General features: G+C 38.3%; 1 protein-coding gene across 4 annotated transcripts in view; it reads right to left on the bottom strand.

Moving 5' to 3' along the window:
- Positions 1 to 18,669, bottom strand: part of LOC120770160 (protein GDAP2 homolog) — a 105,366-nt gene that overhangs the window by 43,375 nt on the left and 43,322 nt on the right. For 3 of the 4 annotated variants that reach the window (XM_040097361.1, XM_040097363.1, XM_040097362.1), the window contains exons 3-8: positions 9,640 to 9,703; positions 9,316 to 9,467; positions 9,104 to 9,246; positions 8,909 to 9,041; positions 6,653 to 6,762; positions 6,346 to 6,588 (exon numbers count right to left, since the gene is read on the bottom strand). In XM_040097361.1, coding sequence (XP_039953295.1) covers positions 6,346 to 6,588; positions 6,653 to 6,762; positions 8,909 to 9,041; positions 9,104 to 9,246; positions 9,316 to 9,467; positions 9,640 to 9,699 — 841 coding nt within the window. In that variant the 5' untranslated portion in view covers positions 9,700 to 9,703. Of the gene's footprint in view, positions 1 to 3,149; positions 3,229 to 6,345; positions 6,589 to 6,652; positions 6,763 to 8,908; positions 9,042 to 9,103; positions 9,247 to 9,315; positions 9,468 to 9,639; positions 9,704 to 18,669 lie in introns of those variants that run through there. The other variant, XM_040097365.1, reaches the window with a different exon arrangement.

Below are 18,669 nucleotides of genomic sequence, written 5' to 3'. Positions count from 1 at the left end.
AATTCCAAGACAGCTCGTTTGAATTAGGAGTTCTTCTTTTCTATGGCTTCACAAAGGACAACATACATATAGTTTTAGATTACCGCGAATATCTAGTTACGCAAGACTCATCACTTCTAAAGACTCGCCTAAAGCGCAATATTTCAATTTCTGGTAAGAATTGGTGATTCCTTCTTATAATGGAGCTCTTTATAAAAATAATTATTTTAAACACATTCACTTAGAACTAGAAAATAATGTTCTCAATCACAAAACAAAGCTTATAGTTACCTTCCGAGAGCTTATGGTAGGACGAATGCCGTATAAACATATTTGTAAATTTTAAAAATTTTGTGAACTCGAAAAAAATCACAAATGAAAGTAGACTCTTATATTAAAGCTTCTACTGCAAAGCGTTCTATTTCACAGAGTGATGTCTTTAGCTGTGAGCAACGCTTTCAAATAGCATTGTATTTTAAATGATTCGCCTTGCGGTAATACAGTAGACGAGGTCAGTTATCAAGACTCAATTTGGACCAGTGCTATCGGTCATTTTCATGGAATACGAATTTTGATTGAAGAGTTCACGAAACTGGCAAACATTATTGCCACACATGCGCCGGTATGTAAGTACTCATGTGTATTTTTTCCAACAATTGTTTGATATGCAACTTTTGGTGGCACGCGATTTCAGATTTTGAACTCTTTTGCACATATTTACAGAAGACGAAGCAATCTATACGAATGTATGTGCAATGATAAGACGTTTAATGAACTCATTTCCGACATGTTTTGACTCAATCGGCCTTGAAGTGTATGCAAATGCGGTGATCGTTTCGGAGCAGTCTGGTAGTGCTGAAATATGTCAGTGAACTGTTCAAGCATTTAAATTATTTATCCTTTTGAGAGCCTAGCTGCTGCTCTGGCTCGGAAGCTGAGAACGCGCTGACATTGAAGAAGTGGTAGTTAAACATTTTAGAGTCCCATAAATTTCTAAAAAGCTGCAATAAATTTGAATTTCGATAATAAAGGTCTAAAGCAACCTACTTAGCTTCGATTGACAAGCTGTAGGCTGTAAGAGGTGTTCCACTTGTTCAATTTCATAGAGAAAGTTCACTGACCGAAGTTCTATACAGTGAATTATTAGAAAAGAATAGGGGTCTACATAGCATGGCTTTTATATTTCGGGATTCGAGGAGATAACCAAATTTTAATAATCGAAAATCGATTTATTGTCTCTCAAGTTATTCTCCGTTAAGATCTATACACTTTTGTGTGCATTTGCACCAATTGTCGAAGCACTTTTGCCGCACTGATTGAGCTATCTCCAAAACGTGCCTTTTGAACGCATTGAGTGCCCCTTCAGATGTCGGAAAACATCGACATCTTAGTTTATTTGTTTCGAACGGTAATAAACATCAGTATTCGGTGTGAAGTCAGGACTATACTGAGAATGACTCATCAAATCGTTGTTTTGAGTGCTGAAAAGTGCTGTTGTTTCAGTATACTACATGTGTTAGCGCTCGCATTGTCATGGCGAAGAGTGATCCATCTTCGGCGGTTGGTTTTTCTAATTTATTGTTAAAGTTAACTGGCAAACAAATGGTTGTATACCACGCAGATTTTACTGTTGTGGGTTGTTATGACGGCGACATGTTCAGTTCTTCCCAACAAAAACAGGCAAGCATTTGCTTGGAAGTGCTTTGGCTCATCTTCTGCTGTTCACTTTCAGCTGCATACCCTTTAATCCATTACTCATCATCTGTCACGATGTCATAGACGTGTTTCGAAGAACCGCTATCGTATTTTGTTAAAATTTCTCTAAAAATTTGAGCGATTGACAAATTGTGTGGGATCCAACGCGAACCAATTTTTTACAGGCAAATGTTCGTGCACAATTGCATGCATGTTAGTCCCACTAATGGCCATAGTTGGCTCAATCTGACGATAGGTCACATGACGATCTTGCAATATCAGTTTGCGCACAGTATCAATAGTTTCCGGAACAACAACTTATTTTGGACTTTCCCGAAATTCATCTTGGAGTGACCTACGACCTCGATTGAATTCACCGTACTATCGATCTTTCAAAAATTGAATTAAGTTCATCTATCCACTCTTGATGAGTTAATCCACGTCGAAAATTGTAAAAAATAATAACGCGGAAGCTTTCGCGATTTAATTCCTTTTTTTGGTAGAGAAGAATATTTTAAGTTACTGTGAACAACACAAATAGCGCTCGCATGTCACGAAGTGTGTAAAACCCAGAAAGGAAAGAAAGGACATCCTATAAAATATGTATATATAGTTGGTCAGTTTTTAAAATATCGAACTGAAACTTTCTACATATTCTTTTCTCCTGAGAGAATCTGGGTTCTTGAAAGAAAACGTGCCTGAAAACTCGGATATCTTCACACACTTTGACTTCATACCGGATCATTTGAATCATGGAGTTGCCAAGCCAAACTCTGGCTGCTCCTTCTCTGTGCATACTATCGGTGAGGGAGTTGTGGATGGGAAGAAGCCGTTGGAGGAGAGGTACAGTGAGCTTCTTTCCGGATAGGTCAAAGCTTGGTGGGAAGATTGGAGGAGAAACTCTCTATTAACTTTAGCTCAGACTTCTTGATTATCGTAATGTTTTCAAAGCCGAGGTTGTTGCCATTAAGGTAGCTGTAGACTTACTGCTCCGGAATACAGCATCATTCAGAGAAGTAACCATTCACTCAGACAGCAGAGCGGCAGCCTTGCACTCATTAACAGTGCGTTCAGGGTTGGTCAAGTAATGTCTAACCTCGATGGCATCGAATGTCTTTCTGAAAAGATTGGTATGGGTGCCATGCCACAGCGGAAACGCCGGAAATAAAATAAAAAAACTCGAAGTAAAGCTTTCAAACAGGGAATGCTCCCGGTGGTGTGACCCTGTATTTTAATTATATGGAATTCATATAAATACATGCAGTTTGCAGATTTTATATTTAACTATTTTTTTAAGCCAGATATGATTCTAACTTTTCGATACCGTTTAGTAACTACTTTGCCATTGTTCAATATAATAATAATAATCAAAATTGACACATTATTATTGACACTCATGAACTTGTTATACTATATAAGTTCGCTATAAAAGGTTTATTCTTAATAATTTGGCGAGCTCCATAGTAAACACTTACATTTGTTATTGTTTTTTTAATCACTGGATTTTTATACACGCTTGTTTTCGTAAAAAATGTTTGAAAATATCATCAAATATATTGCGTTTTAGTTTTTAAAATCGAAACTTTATTTTTACACCAGAAATTTAGTTAATATTTAACAAAACTCAAACGAAATAAATTTTATAATCTTCACGCGTTGAACGGTTGTCAGTAAATGTCAAAGTAAAAGTAAAAATCAATGTTTTTATCAGTTAAACAGATTGCCAAGTCTACGCCAAGTCGCAAAGTGAATTGCAAAAGATAATTTTATTAGAGATAGATCTAGTTGTTTCGAGTAACTCTATGTAATTGCCAAACAATGATTCATTGATATTTGACCATTCAGTGATAATCCTAAATATTTTTATGACTAATATATGTAAAATTATAATTGAGATAGGCGGCTTAGTCATACACACCCCTCTAACCACAACAACATATTAGTAGTTATTGCACTTTATGATCTGCCGTTTATCATTACACAAATGGTTGGCAACTCTGTAAGTGTATTTAAAGTGTCTTTAATCTTATCAGACTTATCGCAAACGCTACACCACCGCTCCTCAGCTTCGGCCGAGAAGAGTGTTTTTTACTTTGTGTGCAATTACGTACGTATGTATGTATGTATGTATAGTTGGTATACTACATATAGTATAGAATACTGTTATATCTATATTTGTATGACATACACACAGTCATAATTGGGATGTTGTCAATAAATCGTGCGAAGCGTCGCATTGCTATCGCGAATTATCACTTGTTTTCAGAGGTTTGTTATATTTACATATAATTATATTTATATTACGGTTATATTACATACAAAATTATTGGTAGCAAGTAAGGCAGACCTAATTTTATACGCTTGCAACTTGCAAGAGTCAAAGTCAGGGAAATCCTACAAGGTGTAAGATGTCAATCAAACGTTCGGAATCTAAGCAATTTTACATATCCATAAACTCTATATAACTCATATACAGACCGACAAATTCAGTATTAGATTTGTTAGAAAAACGAAAACCATTATACGTAGTATATGGGAGTTGGGGTAGTATCGATCCCATTTTATCTATCAACTATTATCATGCCACATACTAAAATAAAATATTCCCTGGGTTTCATTAAGGTTCCTTACATATGTACAATTGGAGCAAAGTCCGCCGGATATTCGTAAATCCTGATAATAGTCATATAGGGCTAGGTCAAGTTTTTGCCCAATTTTATCTATTTTAGGTACAAAAATTAAGTATATGAGGGTTCAGGGGGCTATTGACCTGGTTCAACCCATTTTCGGTAAACACAGAGATACTATTGTCAAGAAAGGATTATCTCTGAATTCAAATTGTAAATCACACACTTTGACCGACATTTTCGTCAAATGTCAACTATAGATAATGGGATCCACACAATCGGTACCTAAGGGCTTGAACCGTTTTGGTTGGTTTTAGCCAATTTTTGGTCATAATGTGTACTGGAAAGTGAAATTTAAAATTGTGTTACATCGGAAGTAGGCGTGCTTGTAGTGCGATTTCGCCCATTTTTGCTGTACTGTATTGTAACTGTAACATGAGAATATGAGAAGATATATGTCAAATTTTAATAAATTTAGTCGAAATCGGTCAGCCGGGTGCCAAGGTATGTGATTTTACGCCGGGCAACTTTCGTTGTTATAGCTTCAGTGGTTTAGGAGATGTGTACATTAAACTTATTAGAGGGCGGGGCCACGCTCACTCTTTCAAAATTTTTTCCCAAAAGTGCCCCTTGCTACTGCAATCCCCTGTTGCCAAAATGTTTTTCTAAAAGTGCCCCTTGCTACTGCAATCCCCTGTGCTAAATTCGAGTTTTATTGTTGGTTATAAAATATAAAGTATTTATATATTTTTTATGTGGAAAGGGTCAATTTGGGCATAAAGTGATTAAGGGGAAAATATATTTAACATTGTATGTCAACTTACAAATCTTGAACCGGGGTCCAAACCCGAACATATTCATGTGGTTGTATACGGCCGTTATTAGATCAGTTCTTATATATGTAGCATTGGTTTGGAGATCAGTATTAAAGAATATTACTATAGTATTAGATTGTTAAATATAATACAAGAGCCTGTGCAGGCGTTAGCGGCACCATAAAGATATGTCTAAATTATGCGTCTTCACACAGAAAGTGGGAAGATAAAAGCTTAATTTTTGTTTATAAGAATTAAGAAGATTTGTGTTTGGAATGGGAAGGGTTAGGGGCATAGCAAAATTCTGAATCTGTTCAATGGTAATATCCAGCCAGATTATATCTTAACAAGATTGGATTTCAATAGTTACATCACGGTGAGAATACTCTGTATACGTCAATGGTGAAGAGGTGTAATTAAAAAGGATGCTACTACCACAATCTATAATGACGAGTTAAAAATAGACTACCATACAAGGACGAGGGCATACTCCGAGGATCTTGATATCTCTGTTTATTTCCGTCTACCAAACTCAAATGGCGAGCTCCAAGTGCTAGTACTAGGCTTAGAGAGGGCTTGTGGGGTTCTACTGAACAACTACGGAGGGATACAAAGAGCGACCATTTATAAAAACGAATGTAGGAAGGCTCTAGGTTCACTAACAGTCAACTCCACTTGTTCATAATTTAAGTTTCCGGAGACTGGAACAAAGTTAGCAAAGAAAAAGCAGACGATGCAGAGATAATGCCGTGCCTGTGAGTAACGAACAAGAAGGAGCTTAATTTGAATATATATATATGTATGTATATGAGAATTTTTGAAAACCTACATGCAAATGCAGGATGGCGAAACATATTTATAGACTTACAACTACCATAAAGGAACATTGGTCTTTTAAAGAACATGCTTTAAAATGGGATTGCCCTATAACAACACTTGCAGAAAACCGTTACAACGAAAACAACATCATCTAAGAGGCTTGTGTAATAGAAATATATGTTTAAGTACATGTCTTAAATTTAGAAAATCAGTGATCACCTTAATTGAGACACTAAAACTTCAAAGAGAACTGTTCGGAGAAATTATGATTCAAGTGGCAAGTGGCTACATAACTGTTAAGTCTTATTTTGAAATATAATTCTTCATAAGCAAGTGAAAAGATAATATATTCATACGTGATCTTTTATGGTATTGCTTATTGTAAATGTTCTCGCGTTTGCTCCGCTTACCGTGTCGCATTAGTACGCTGTGCTGCGGATTGCGAATGATACGTATTTGTCGGTCAGTGTTTTGTGGTTCACCAAATTCACCGCCTATATCCTTGGGCAATTGCCACAGGGCACTACGCTCCTCGAGGTGATCGCGTGGAAAGTAAAGCGGCGCTAGCACTTCATAAATGCCACGTTCGTGTGCGCTAACACACAATATCACAATTTGCGTTTGATATTTATCTAAAAATCGGCGAATTGTACCTGAAAACAGTAAATGAAGACATCATTAATAGGCTATAGAAAAGGATGTTTGGGGAATAATTACGCAATGCTATGTGGGCAGCTAAGTCGGCTGGGAAACTACTCTGATTGGCACTTAAGTTGCTGATAGCGATTGTACGTAGATTTAGTTCCTTAGCTTTATACAAAGCATTTCTGCAAAGGGAAAATAATAAATATATTTGCATGCAAATTGTAAAAGTAAAATACAAAAGTTTGTTTAAAAATAGTTTTAAGAGGTTTTTTAGTCGAAGAAGCAAGTTCAGTCTATTACTATAGTACAGTAGAAAGGATAATCAACAACTGACCAGATATTCACCATACGTTAAATCTTGGAAAAAACCCGTGAAAAGAGGATCGGCACACAACACCTGTTCGTCGATTGTTATAAATTTCAAAGCTGATTTTGCCAGCCCCAAAAATGGAGCTGCCTTTGTGCCGTTATGTCTGAATTTGGTATGCAGGGAAAACTAATACAGTTGTGCAAACTGACGTTGAGTAATTCAAAAGCTCCGTCAGGATCGGGATGGACCTATCCGAGCTGTTCGATACCAAACGAAGTTTCCGACAAGGTGACTCCTTATCGTGCGATTTCTTCAATCTACTGCTGGAGAAAATAATTCGAGAGAAAGGTTTGTGCATTGCTAACGGCGAATACCGTATTCGATAGAAGGATGAGCTGTGTGAGTTATACGACGACATTGACATGCAGGTAGTACAGCGAATTAAGAGACAGTGGCTACGCTGATTAGGTCATGTCGGTCGTATGGATGAAAGCAATCCAGCTCTGAAAGTATTCGACGCAATACCCGCCCGGGGGAAGACGGGGAAGACCTCCAATCCGTAGGAGAGATCAGGTGGAGAAGTACTTGACTGCACTTGGCATCTCGAATCGACGCCAAATAGCGAAAAAAAGAAAAGACAATGCAACTACGCGACGTCGCGCTGTTGTTAATTCGGCTATAACCGCGTAGCGGTGTCTACGCCTGTAAAAAGGAGGAACTGAAGTTTCCATATGAATATGGTCGAAACAATGTTAGATAATTCCTTTAATCACAAAACCATTTTCTTTTTAAAAGTCACAAATATAGATTTGAAACATCTATTTGCAGAGCAGATGTTCAGCAATGCTCTCGTCTGACATAACCTTATTAACGTAGAGAAAGATACGCGCAAGTGGAAATATTAGCCAAAACATAAGTTATAAAATGCCAAAGGAGCCCGGGTCTCCTGTAAAGAGGGTAGTGTTTTCAACAAGCTTTAAGAGTGCAAAAACAAATACAGCAGCTTGGTCTAGGTGAAAACACTAGCACTAGCATTGCAGCTGCAGCTAAGGCTAGCTGCAAGAAAGCAACATTATCAGCGGCAACTGAAACTAAGCCAGATTAACTAGAGCCTGTCTGCAAAGCACGAGGATGCTAAACGTGGGTCTGTCTGTCAAAGAAAGCTGAACTTTGTCGGGCTGGCAATCCGCTCAGAAGGGTACATTTGCAAACCGCGAACGAATGAGGAGCTTAATGCATTTATTAAGTGAAACCGGTTATTTAATAGCTAACTTTAAACTTAAACTGCCAGGAACGGCTGGTCGGTGAGGTTGATCTCGAAGAGAAAATTTCTGGGGTACAAGCTGTGTTGAAAAACTTGGCTTTGGAGTGCTATTAAGCAATCCGCGTCCGCTACTGATGTCAAATAGTATCAGAGCCAAATCATGATGACTCCATGTGACGACGGGAGACTGATCGAGTTTTACAGAGTGACTATAGTCAAAGTTGGGCTCGTAAATCCAAAAGCCTGCTCTCTGGCGTATGGAAAATACATTCCATCCTTGGAACATAGCCACACCTCTCAGTTGCGCCAGATAATGCATTTAATTAAAGCCAATTTGCCAATGGTCGGGAGGAAATTCGCAAGGACTTTGGAGGACCACAGAATATGACGTGGATACAAAAATGGCCCCGTGTGAGATCAGTCTATTATTTAGAAATGAATACATCGAGATCAGCTATGGATTCACAAATGTCAAAATTATGACAAATCAGATGCCGATATTATGCCGTGGAGTCCTCGAGGGATGTCGAAAGTATACAGCGAGGTTAGTACCCTTCGGGAACTGAATTAGTAAACATACACTAACAGTTATTAGAGTTTTAGTGAATGAAAAGCTTTAAAGGCGGAAATATGCCAGATCTATTAGTACGGGTTATCAAAGAAGCCCCAAAATAACGCCATATTTCCATTAATAAGCAACAACGCGCGATCTGTGCTATCATAAACCATTACCATTACCCATTACACACATTACCTGTAAGAGTAATGCAATGTATTTTCAGCAGCACTTTTGAATGTCTCCTTCACAGCTGGTCCGACGGTGTGTATCACAAATTTGGCTGGTAAATTGTAGCCACGCGTAACGCACACCTCGCCAGTTCGGCACTCTACAGATGAAGAGGAAATGAAGTATTAATTTTTGAAGATTGCAAATGCTTGAAGTACTCACCTTTTAGGTTATTGCTTAATTCTTCCTTCAATTGATTACCGGCAGCAGCATATATGCGTTCGGCAAGTGGATTAGTCTCGTTTTGTGTCTCCTCGATAGTATTTGTGATGGCGTCCACTTCGAGTGTGGTTACATCGCCCTCCCTGTGATGAAAGTGCAAATAACGGTATATATATAGGACGATGTAATTAAATAATGCAATTGGCAATTACCACAACAAAAAGCGATTATTAACATCTTTTGATAACGGAAATGGACTGCAATTGTGACGTGGTCCGCCCAAAGTGGAGTAGTCCGTTATTGGCAGACGGGTATCTGTCTTCTCTGAGCCACCCCAGACTGAGAGTGTGTCAAATTTTACTTTCTGCTCCGGTTTTTGGTGGTTGGAGGCGAGTGGTGGAGGTGAGCATGTAAGTGGAAGAGAAATGAAAACAACCGTTAATTGTTTATTAACGTCGGTGCATTGATGCGAACATGCGCTCGCATATACTCGTAGCCATTTGCACGAATTGTTGTTGAAGGCGTCGATTACTTACGCACAATGTCGAGTCTGACGACGTCTTACAATCCTCATTGGAATTGGAATCAAGGCGCATGTCTCTGCAAAGAAAGAAGTGACGTGCAAAGGATTTCATTAGCGATATTACAAGCATACGTATGTGTGTGTGTATATATGTATGTATTTAGTGGCTTTTAAGTTACTAGTTATGATATAATATAAGCGCTATTGATTGGGAAATACGTAAACGCACGCGAGGAAAAGTTTTCAAGGTAACATTTTTTTTATTTTTGTTTTATTTTATTGTGTTTTTTTTTTTTTTGCATTTATTTATTTTCGGGATGGCCAGGAAGTTGTGCAGCTACAAAATATTTCCAGTTTATTTTCCTCCTCTATTTTTAGCTATTGACATTTAATGACATCCAATGTGCTTTGGGAGTTTCGGGGGAGGCTGTTTGTTTTTTTTTTTCTTTCGGTTATTTTACAATTTATAACTTTTTGGCTTTTCTATGGTGTATAAGTGTGTAATTTCAAGCGTCTTGAGAGCTAACAACTCATGATTTCAAACTTTTGTTTGAACAGCGCTACAATGCATGCTTTAAATTTCACTGACACTCAAAATATACGTCATCGAGTCGAAATCGAGACTTTAAACATTAGAAATTACATTTTAAGGCAAAATAAATAACTAATCTGGAACTGATAGGTTCAGATCTAAGATCACATATTGCAAAATATATTCGGTATCCAGTAAACCTCAGGCACAAAGGCCATCATTTTTGCTATTCTACCATGATATCCTATGAAACTACTGCGTACATTCTGCCTTCAGACTTAACAATGGTGTGCTCGTTATCAATGGCTTTAAGATTAGTATGAGTGCCAAGCTATAGCAGAATCTGAGGTTACTTTGTAATAAGATTAGTATGTGTGTCAGGTCACAGCAGGATCGCAGGCTACTGTAAGTCTGTTGAGGTGGCAAGAAAAGGTACCCTAGGCATGCGATCAATAAAATGGGTACGGTTCGAGGCTTCCCACTCCTCGTGTTTTCTACTACTAGATAGTTGGGATTCGCGGGAACTTGTCCAGTACTAGGCCATCAACGATTTATGCGCTCTCGCAAGATCCTTTTGGCCCAAGATCGATCGAAAGGGATTCAGTGAGCTCTTTGCCCTCAGTAAGGTTAGCCTTTCCCTAGTTGTACGGGTTCTAACAGCCATTGCCCTAACGACCTCCATGCTGTACAACTAGGTATGGAAGCAGACGCAGTGGAAACATCTCAACACTTCCTTTTCACTTGTTCCGCTTTAGCGAGCTCAAGGTCTAAACACTTGGGAGCTCATACTTTCAGATATCCCACCAAACTAGTGGGAATAGAAATTAAACGCCTAGGAGCTTTTCTGTCTTATAATATTTCGATCTCGACAGGGGCTCCATTTTTATGGCTTTACAAAGGACTACATATAGCAGTCCAAGTACGATCTCTGGATCAGCCTTCCAACCTAACTTGTCAGGTAAATATTACAACCTTTAACCAAGAAAAGTTATCGATTACTATTGTCAAAGTCAACGAGGGCAAGACGAAATATCTCCTGCCACTAAACAATAAGTCGTCGCATTCGCGTCTTGGCTTCCAGGTCTCTCTTCACAGTCATAACATCGAAGTTGTAGATAATTTTTTCTAAATTGCAACCAGTATTAACAGCAACAACAACGTCTGCTTCGAAATCCACCGCAGAATAACTCTTGCCAACGGGTGCTACTTCGGACTGAATAGGCAATTAAGAAGTAAAGTCCTCTCTCGACGATCAAAGACCAAATTCTATAAGTCACTCATTATTCCTGTTCTGCTATATGGTGCAGAGGCTTGGACGATGACAACAACCGATGAGTCGACGTTGCGAGTTTTAGAGAGAAAACTTCTGCGAAAGATTTATGGTCCTTTGCGCGTTAGCCACAACGAATACCGCAGTCGACGGAACGATGAGCTGTATGAGATATACGATAACATTGACGTAGTCTAGCGAATTAAAATACAGCGGCTGAAAGTTTTCGCTGCAATACCAACCGGAGAAAGTAGAGAAAGACCCCCATTCCATTGGAAAGACCAGGTGGGGAAGGACTTGGCTACACTTGGAGTCTCCAATTGGTACCATATTGCAAAAAGAAGAAAAAAAGAGACTGGCGAGCTGTTGTAAACTCGGGTATAACCGCGTAAGCGTCTTCAAGAAGAAGGATACCAAAACTATAAGAATATCTTTTATTATGAATAGCTTTAAGCTTATAGAATATCCAAAATTGAAATTTTTAGAACCAAGTTAAAAGAAATTTCGAGTTTTACGCAGAATGTTTTTATTATTATTAATATCTGCATTGATGTTGAGACCACTGCAATAAAAAAGTTCTTCAACTTCAATTTCATTCAGTTTACAGCTGCATTAGCGCACTTCAAACAACGGTAATTAGCTTGATTAAATTGCTGCACATCAGGAGAGTTGTGTGTAGATATAACCACTATAATAAATTTTAATAAGTCTGGACACTAAATGAATTAAAAATGCGCGACGAAGTTGGCACGCGTTTATGGCGCAAGTTTATGGGTTTGTTGATATGCTGACTAACGGTATACTACTAATATATACAACGAAGAAGTGTTGCAGTGACTTTGAGGTTATGTTGAATGTTGAATATATTTAATACTGTTGAAGTACCATATGTAGATCAAAAACAATAATAAAATGAGCTAATTGAGAATACTAAAAGTACGGTGATACATTGGTTTCCTGACAATATTTTAACCCATCCACCCATCTTGAGACTCATCATTCAGTATTGGATAATATTCGACTAAATAGACTACGTCCAGCGCGCAGTGAGAAAATATAGCAGCTGTAGTTGAGAGTGTACATAAAGACTGTGGAGAGTCGGATCGGCGCTGTTCGCCTCACATCGGACTGACGTAAAGGACGACTTAGCACTTTCGACGTCGAGATCTTAATTTTAAGGCGTACAAAATACAGCTTGTGCAAGAACTGAAGCCGCTCGACCTTCCCAAGCGATAACGTTTCGTTCTACGGGCTCTTGAAAAAATCTAAGAAGATCCGACATTTTCGAGCCAAATTTTGTTGAGCGATGAGGTCCATTTATGGCTCAATGGGTATGTAAACAAGAAAAATTGCCGCATTTGGGACATAGAGCAATCTGAAGAAATTCAAGAGCTGCCTTTTCGTCCAGAAAAAAAAAACGGTTTGGTGTGGTTTGTGGGTCGATGGAAACATCGGTCCATATTTCTTCAAAAATGATGACGATGAGAACGTAATCGTCAATGGCGACCATTATCGCGCCATGATAACCAACTATTTGATGAAGGTCGTGAACTCGGCGACATTTGGTTTCAACAAGATGGCGCCACTTCCTACACATCGCATAATCAATGGATTTATTGAGAGAACACTTCGGTGAGCAAATAATTTCACGGTTTGGGCTGGTCGATTGGCCACCATGATCTTGTAACATGGTTAGATTATTTCTGTGGGCATATGTAAAGTCTAAAGTGTATGCGGACAATCTCGCTTTGATTCAAGCTTTGGAGCAAAACTTCATGCATGTCATTCGCTGTTTACCAGTCGAAATGCTTGAACGAGTCATCGAAAATTGGAGTCATGGGATGGACTATCTGAGACCTTCAATGCATCACCCTTCATATATATATATAATATATACTCATACGTATGCAAGCATGTATTTGTTTATTTTTTCACGGGTTTACTAATTAATTAGCATTTTATTGTCAACCAAAACACACTAATTTGTCATTTATGGACACATCAGCTGAGACATACAAATATTTAAATATAGTATGTATATATGGATGTATGTATTTACATACGTGAATATGCCTTAATTGTAAGCACAAATAAATCGCCGTAGATTTCTGTACTAAGGTGGGTATTTTGTACACAAGTCTGATGTTATATTTGACCGCAATTTGGTTGGTGGAATGAGGTCTAAATACATGGTCGTAGAAAAAGTAATGTTAATGTTAAAAAAAATGTTTTGGGAGAAGAAGGGTTATTATAGAATTATGTTCGGAAAAGGTAGGTGTTATTTCAGAAATTGCAAAAGGTCTTGTTATTGTTGTTGTAAAAACTAGTTTCGCCAGTAGAAGAAAAGAAAGTACTATAGTTAGTCCCATATAAAAATAAACGGAAATTTATGCAGATAAGTTACAACCCCGGGATGAATCTGAATATAGACTGGAAAGAATTGTCACTCTGTTTTTGCATTTACTTCAGAACCTGATCCTTAACAATAATATATAATCACTGAGAATGGAATTAGAAAATATAGAAATATAAGTTTGAGAGTAGAGAAGAGAGAAAGCTTGTGCCGTTGCGACAATCAAATAAAGACGCGATTGCAATTAATTATATTGTTATTTGAAATAATTATAGTACTTGTTCTTCACATTCTAATTCATATATAACTTAAAAAAAAGTGTTGAACATATCCGGTTAATCTTCTTCTTTATTGATGTAGACACCCGCTTACGCGTTTATAGTCGAAATTACAACGGCCCGTTCTACCAGTTCGCTGTTTAGCGCCAATTGGATATTCCAAGTGTCGCCAGGTCCTTCTCCACCTGGTCTTTCCAACGAAGTGGTCTCTCCTTCCCACGGCGGGTACTGCGTCTGGTACTTTCAGAGCTGACGTGTTCTCATTTATCCAGACAACATGACTTAACCAGCGTAACCGCATTCTGTTCATTCACTGAACTATGTCAATGCCGTCGCATATCTCGTACAACTCATCGTTCCATCGACTGCGGTATTCAATGCGCAAAGGACTATAAATCTTCTGAAGAATCTTTCTCTCGAAAACTCGAAACGTCGACTCATCAAATATTGTCATCGTTCATGCCTCTGCACCATTAAGCAGGACGGGGATGATGAGTGACTTGTAGAGTTTGGTCTTTCTTCGTCGAGAGGTGACTTTACTCCTCAATTGCCTTCGCAGACCGAAGTAGCACCTGTTGGCAAAAGTTATTCTGCGTCGGATTTCGAGATTGACGTTGTTGTTGATGTTAATGTTGATTCCAAGACAGACGAAATTATCTTCGACTTCGAAGTTATGGCTGTCAACAGTTACGTGCGAGCCAAGACGCGGATGCTATGACTGCTTATTTGATGACAGGAGATATTTCGTCTTGTCCTCGTTCACAACCAGACCCATAGGCTTCGCTTCCTCATTCAGTATGGAAAAAGCAGAACTAACGAAGCGGTTGTAATGATCAATGGTATCGATGTCATTGGGTTACGCCAGCAGTTGTACACACTTCTAGAAGATTGTGCCTTCTATGTTTGAAACCTCGTTTGATATAGAAAATCACGGAGAGGTCCTTCCCGACGCAGCTTTTGGTATTGCACAATGTCAGTTCACACAGCCGTATTAATTTTGCGGGGATACCAAATTCAGACATAACGGCATAAAGGCAGCATAAGAGGTGGTGCGTGTTGATCCTCTTTTTACAGGTTTTCTCCAAGGTTTGACACATGGTGAACAACTGGTCAGTTTTTGATTTTCCAGACCTGAAGCCACACTGATAAGGTCGAGTCAGTTTGTTGACGGTGGGCTTTAATATTTCACACAATACGTTCGATAGAACCTTGTATGCGATGTTGAGGAGGCTTATCCCACGGTAGTTAGCACAGACTCTGGAGTCTCCATTTTTGTGGATTTGGCAGAGCAAATTAAATTTCAATCGTCGAGCATGCTTTCGTTCGACTATATTCTAAAAGGAACTGAGGCAAGTTCCTTATCAGTTCTCGCCGCCGTGTTTGAATAGCTCGCACGACAATCCATCGGCTCTCGCCGCTTTGTTGTTCTTCTGACGGGTAATTGCTATTCGAACTTCTTCAGGGTCGGGCAATGGAATGTCCGTTCCATTGTCAAAGATTGGGGAATCGGGTTCACCATTTTCTGGCAATAACTTTCACTACCATTCAGCAGGCTGCCGAGGTGTTCTCTGCATAGTTTTAGTATGCCCTGGGTATCCGTCACGAGTTCACCTCTGGCGGTTCTAAGAGAGTATGCTCCGGTCTTCAAAAAAATGTTCGTGTTTTTGACCCACCGTAATACATATGTACTAATATTTTCAATTATACTAGATATTATTTGAATAAATATGTATATGTATGTGTGGAAAAGATTCCAGACAAATTTACTAATCGCTGAGTAAATATTTGTGTCATCCAACACACCTATACACACGCATAGCAAAGGTGAAGCCACAAATAGTGCCTTTGACAATTTTATTGTTTGCTTAAATATAATAAAAGCGATAAATATTGTAAATAAAAATTTGTCGTTTCGAAACTTTTTTTAAATTTTTTTTTCGGCGAAAAGCGTTAAAAGAACTGCGAAGTTGCTGGCGCGAGCAATTTGATTTATGCGCTTAATTCACTCAAACAACTACAAAAACAAGTAACGGCAAGATAATTGCGCTACACTTAAATGGCCACGGAGATACAGGTGTATGTATGTAAATATGTATGTACGATAGCATCAGTGAGGTGCCTAGATATTGCTGACGTCATTGCTTCCATGGACGTGCAAAAGCAAAAAAGGAAATAAAAAAGTTAGTAGAAAGGAAAGTAAAAAATTAAAAAAAGAACAAGGAAAAATGAAATTATCTTCAATAGTCGGCTCATTTAATTGCCCTATCAATATTTCGGAGTCATTTTCGCATTGATTATGCGTTATTATTTAACTGGAGATTTGTAAATTTATTTTACATTTTCTATATAAATACACGGTCTGTCGCAAAAGAAACAGGACTGTTAAAAAAAACAACAAAAAATTAATATTTTTCAAAAGTTTTATTTTTTTATTCAAAGTAGTTTCCTTGTGCTTCGATACAGCGTTTAGCCCGGTCAATTAGCATTTCAAATGAGTGTTTAAGGTAATTTTTCGGAATGCTCTTGAGAATATCGGTCGTCGCCTTTTGTATAGCCGAAATGTCCTGAAACCAGTGTCCTTTCAAAGGCAAATGAAGTTTTTCAAATAGGTAAAAATCACAGGGTGCCAGATCAGGTGAGTAGGGTGAGTAATTAATGGTTAATATGGAGTTTTTTGTCAAAAGATCAGTGACAAGCGTCGACCCTGCCTCACGGTATTGTGGTCGAGCACGACGAATGCGTGACAAAAGACGCTTCATAACACCAAGGTAAAACACGAAATTAATCGTTTGGCCAGCTGAGACGAACTCTCGGTGTACGATACCCTCGGAATCGTAAAACCAAATCAGCATTGTCTTTATTTTTGACTTCTGAAGACGACCGACTTCTGATCGTCACAGAAGTCCTCACGACCTTCTTGGAATCGCTTAAACCACTCATGCACATTACTACGGGATAGGCACTGATCACCATAAACTTTTTTCATCATTTGAAATGTTTCAGTAAACGTTTTCCCAAGTTTAAAACAAAATTGAATATTTGCTCTTTGTTCAAAATGCATTTTACGACCGATGACCAAAAGCTGCTGTCACTTTTTGATCGATAACATCGATTGTAGTTATCCAATTGTCTTAAAATTTTACGAAATGTCAACAAGAGATCAAACTTTTTATTTCATATAGCCACCAATAGGTGGCGCCACCAGAAACAGTTATATTTAAAAAGTTCTGTTTCTTTTGCGACAGACCTTGTATATGTATTTTTTGCACACTTTTTTATTCGCTTGCACCACTGTGCAGTATGAATTAGCAGTGTTTGGTTATTTATAATGGATCTAATTATAAATTTTAACAGCATTGATAGCGTCAGCAGTTCATGACTCCCCTTAATTTTAGTCAAACCTTCATTAATAAAAATAATTTAGTATAAGAACTTGAATGTGATCGGTCTATTTGTTGGGCAGCTATATGAAGTAGTTGTCCGATCTGAAGACAAAGATTATACAAATGGCCTAGGCAACAATTTGAGCCAAATTTCGTGAAAATATTTCTTAAAATACAAAAGTACAGCGATGAAAGGGCTTCATTTTGATGGATCAGTTTATATTGTAACTATGCTGTAGTTGTCTCTTCTGAACAATTTAACAACATATTATTCTGTTGCCTTTGATAATACCACATGCCAACTTTCATGAGGAATAGACCACGTCCAGCATGCAGGGAAGAAAATATATCAGACGTAGCTGAGAGTGTACACGAAGACCGGGGAGAGCTAATTCGGCGCCGTTCGTAGCAACTCGGACTGATGAATGGATTTGGATTCGAGATCTTAAATTGAAAGCGAACAATATACAGCTAGTGCAAGAACTGAAGCCGCTCGACCTTTCCAAGCAACATTGCTGCGCTCTATGGGCTCTTGAAAAGTTCCAAGAAGACCCGACGTTTTCGAGCCAAATTTTGTTCGACGATGAGGTCCATTTCTGGCTCATTGGGTAAAAAAGAAAAATGACCGCAATTGGTGTATGTTTTATCAAAAATAATGACGGTGAGAACGTAAGCGTCAATGACGACCTTTATCGCGCCATGACAACCGACTATTTGATGCCTGCATTTGAAGTTCGGGACCTCGACGACATTTGCTTTCAACAAGACAGAGCCACTTCCCACACTTCGCATCAATCAATGGATTTATTAAGAGAACACTCGGTGAGCAGAAAGTTCCACGTTTTGGGCCGGTCGATTGGCCATCAAGATTGTGTGATATCCCATCGTTAGACTTTTTCCTGAAGGGATATGTAAAGCTTTAAGTATATACAGACAATCCCACTTCAATTCAGGCTTTGAAGCAAAATATTTGGACAGGCGAAATGCCCGAACGCCTTATCGAATATTGAACTCAACGGATTGACTATCTGAGGCGTAGCTGCGTCCAACATTTGAAAGAGATAATCTTCAAGAAATATAAGCCAAAGAATGTGCTTTGGAGTGATAATAAATAATGACTGGTTAAGAACCAACTATCTGGTAAGTTCTGGTTAACTTAACTGGTAAAAAATCTTTTTTTAACCAGAAATTAACTGAGACATGGCTGCTAATCAGACATTAAGAAAG

This window comes from Bactrocera tryoni, chromosome 3 (assembly GCF_016617805.1).
Source record: "Bactrocera tryoni isolate S06 chromosome 3, CSIRO_BtryS06_freeze2, whole genome shotgun sequence".
Classification (NCBI taxonomy): domain Eukaryota; kingdom Metazoa; phylum Arthropoda; class Insecta; order Diptera; family Tephritidae; genus Bactrocera; species Bactrocera tryoni.
This window is presented reverse-complemented; position numbering and strand designations above follow the sequence as displayed.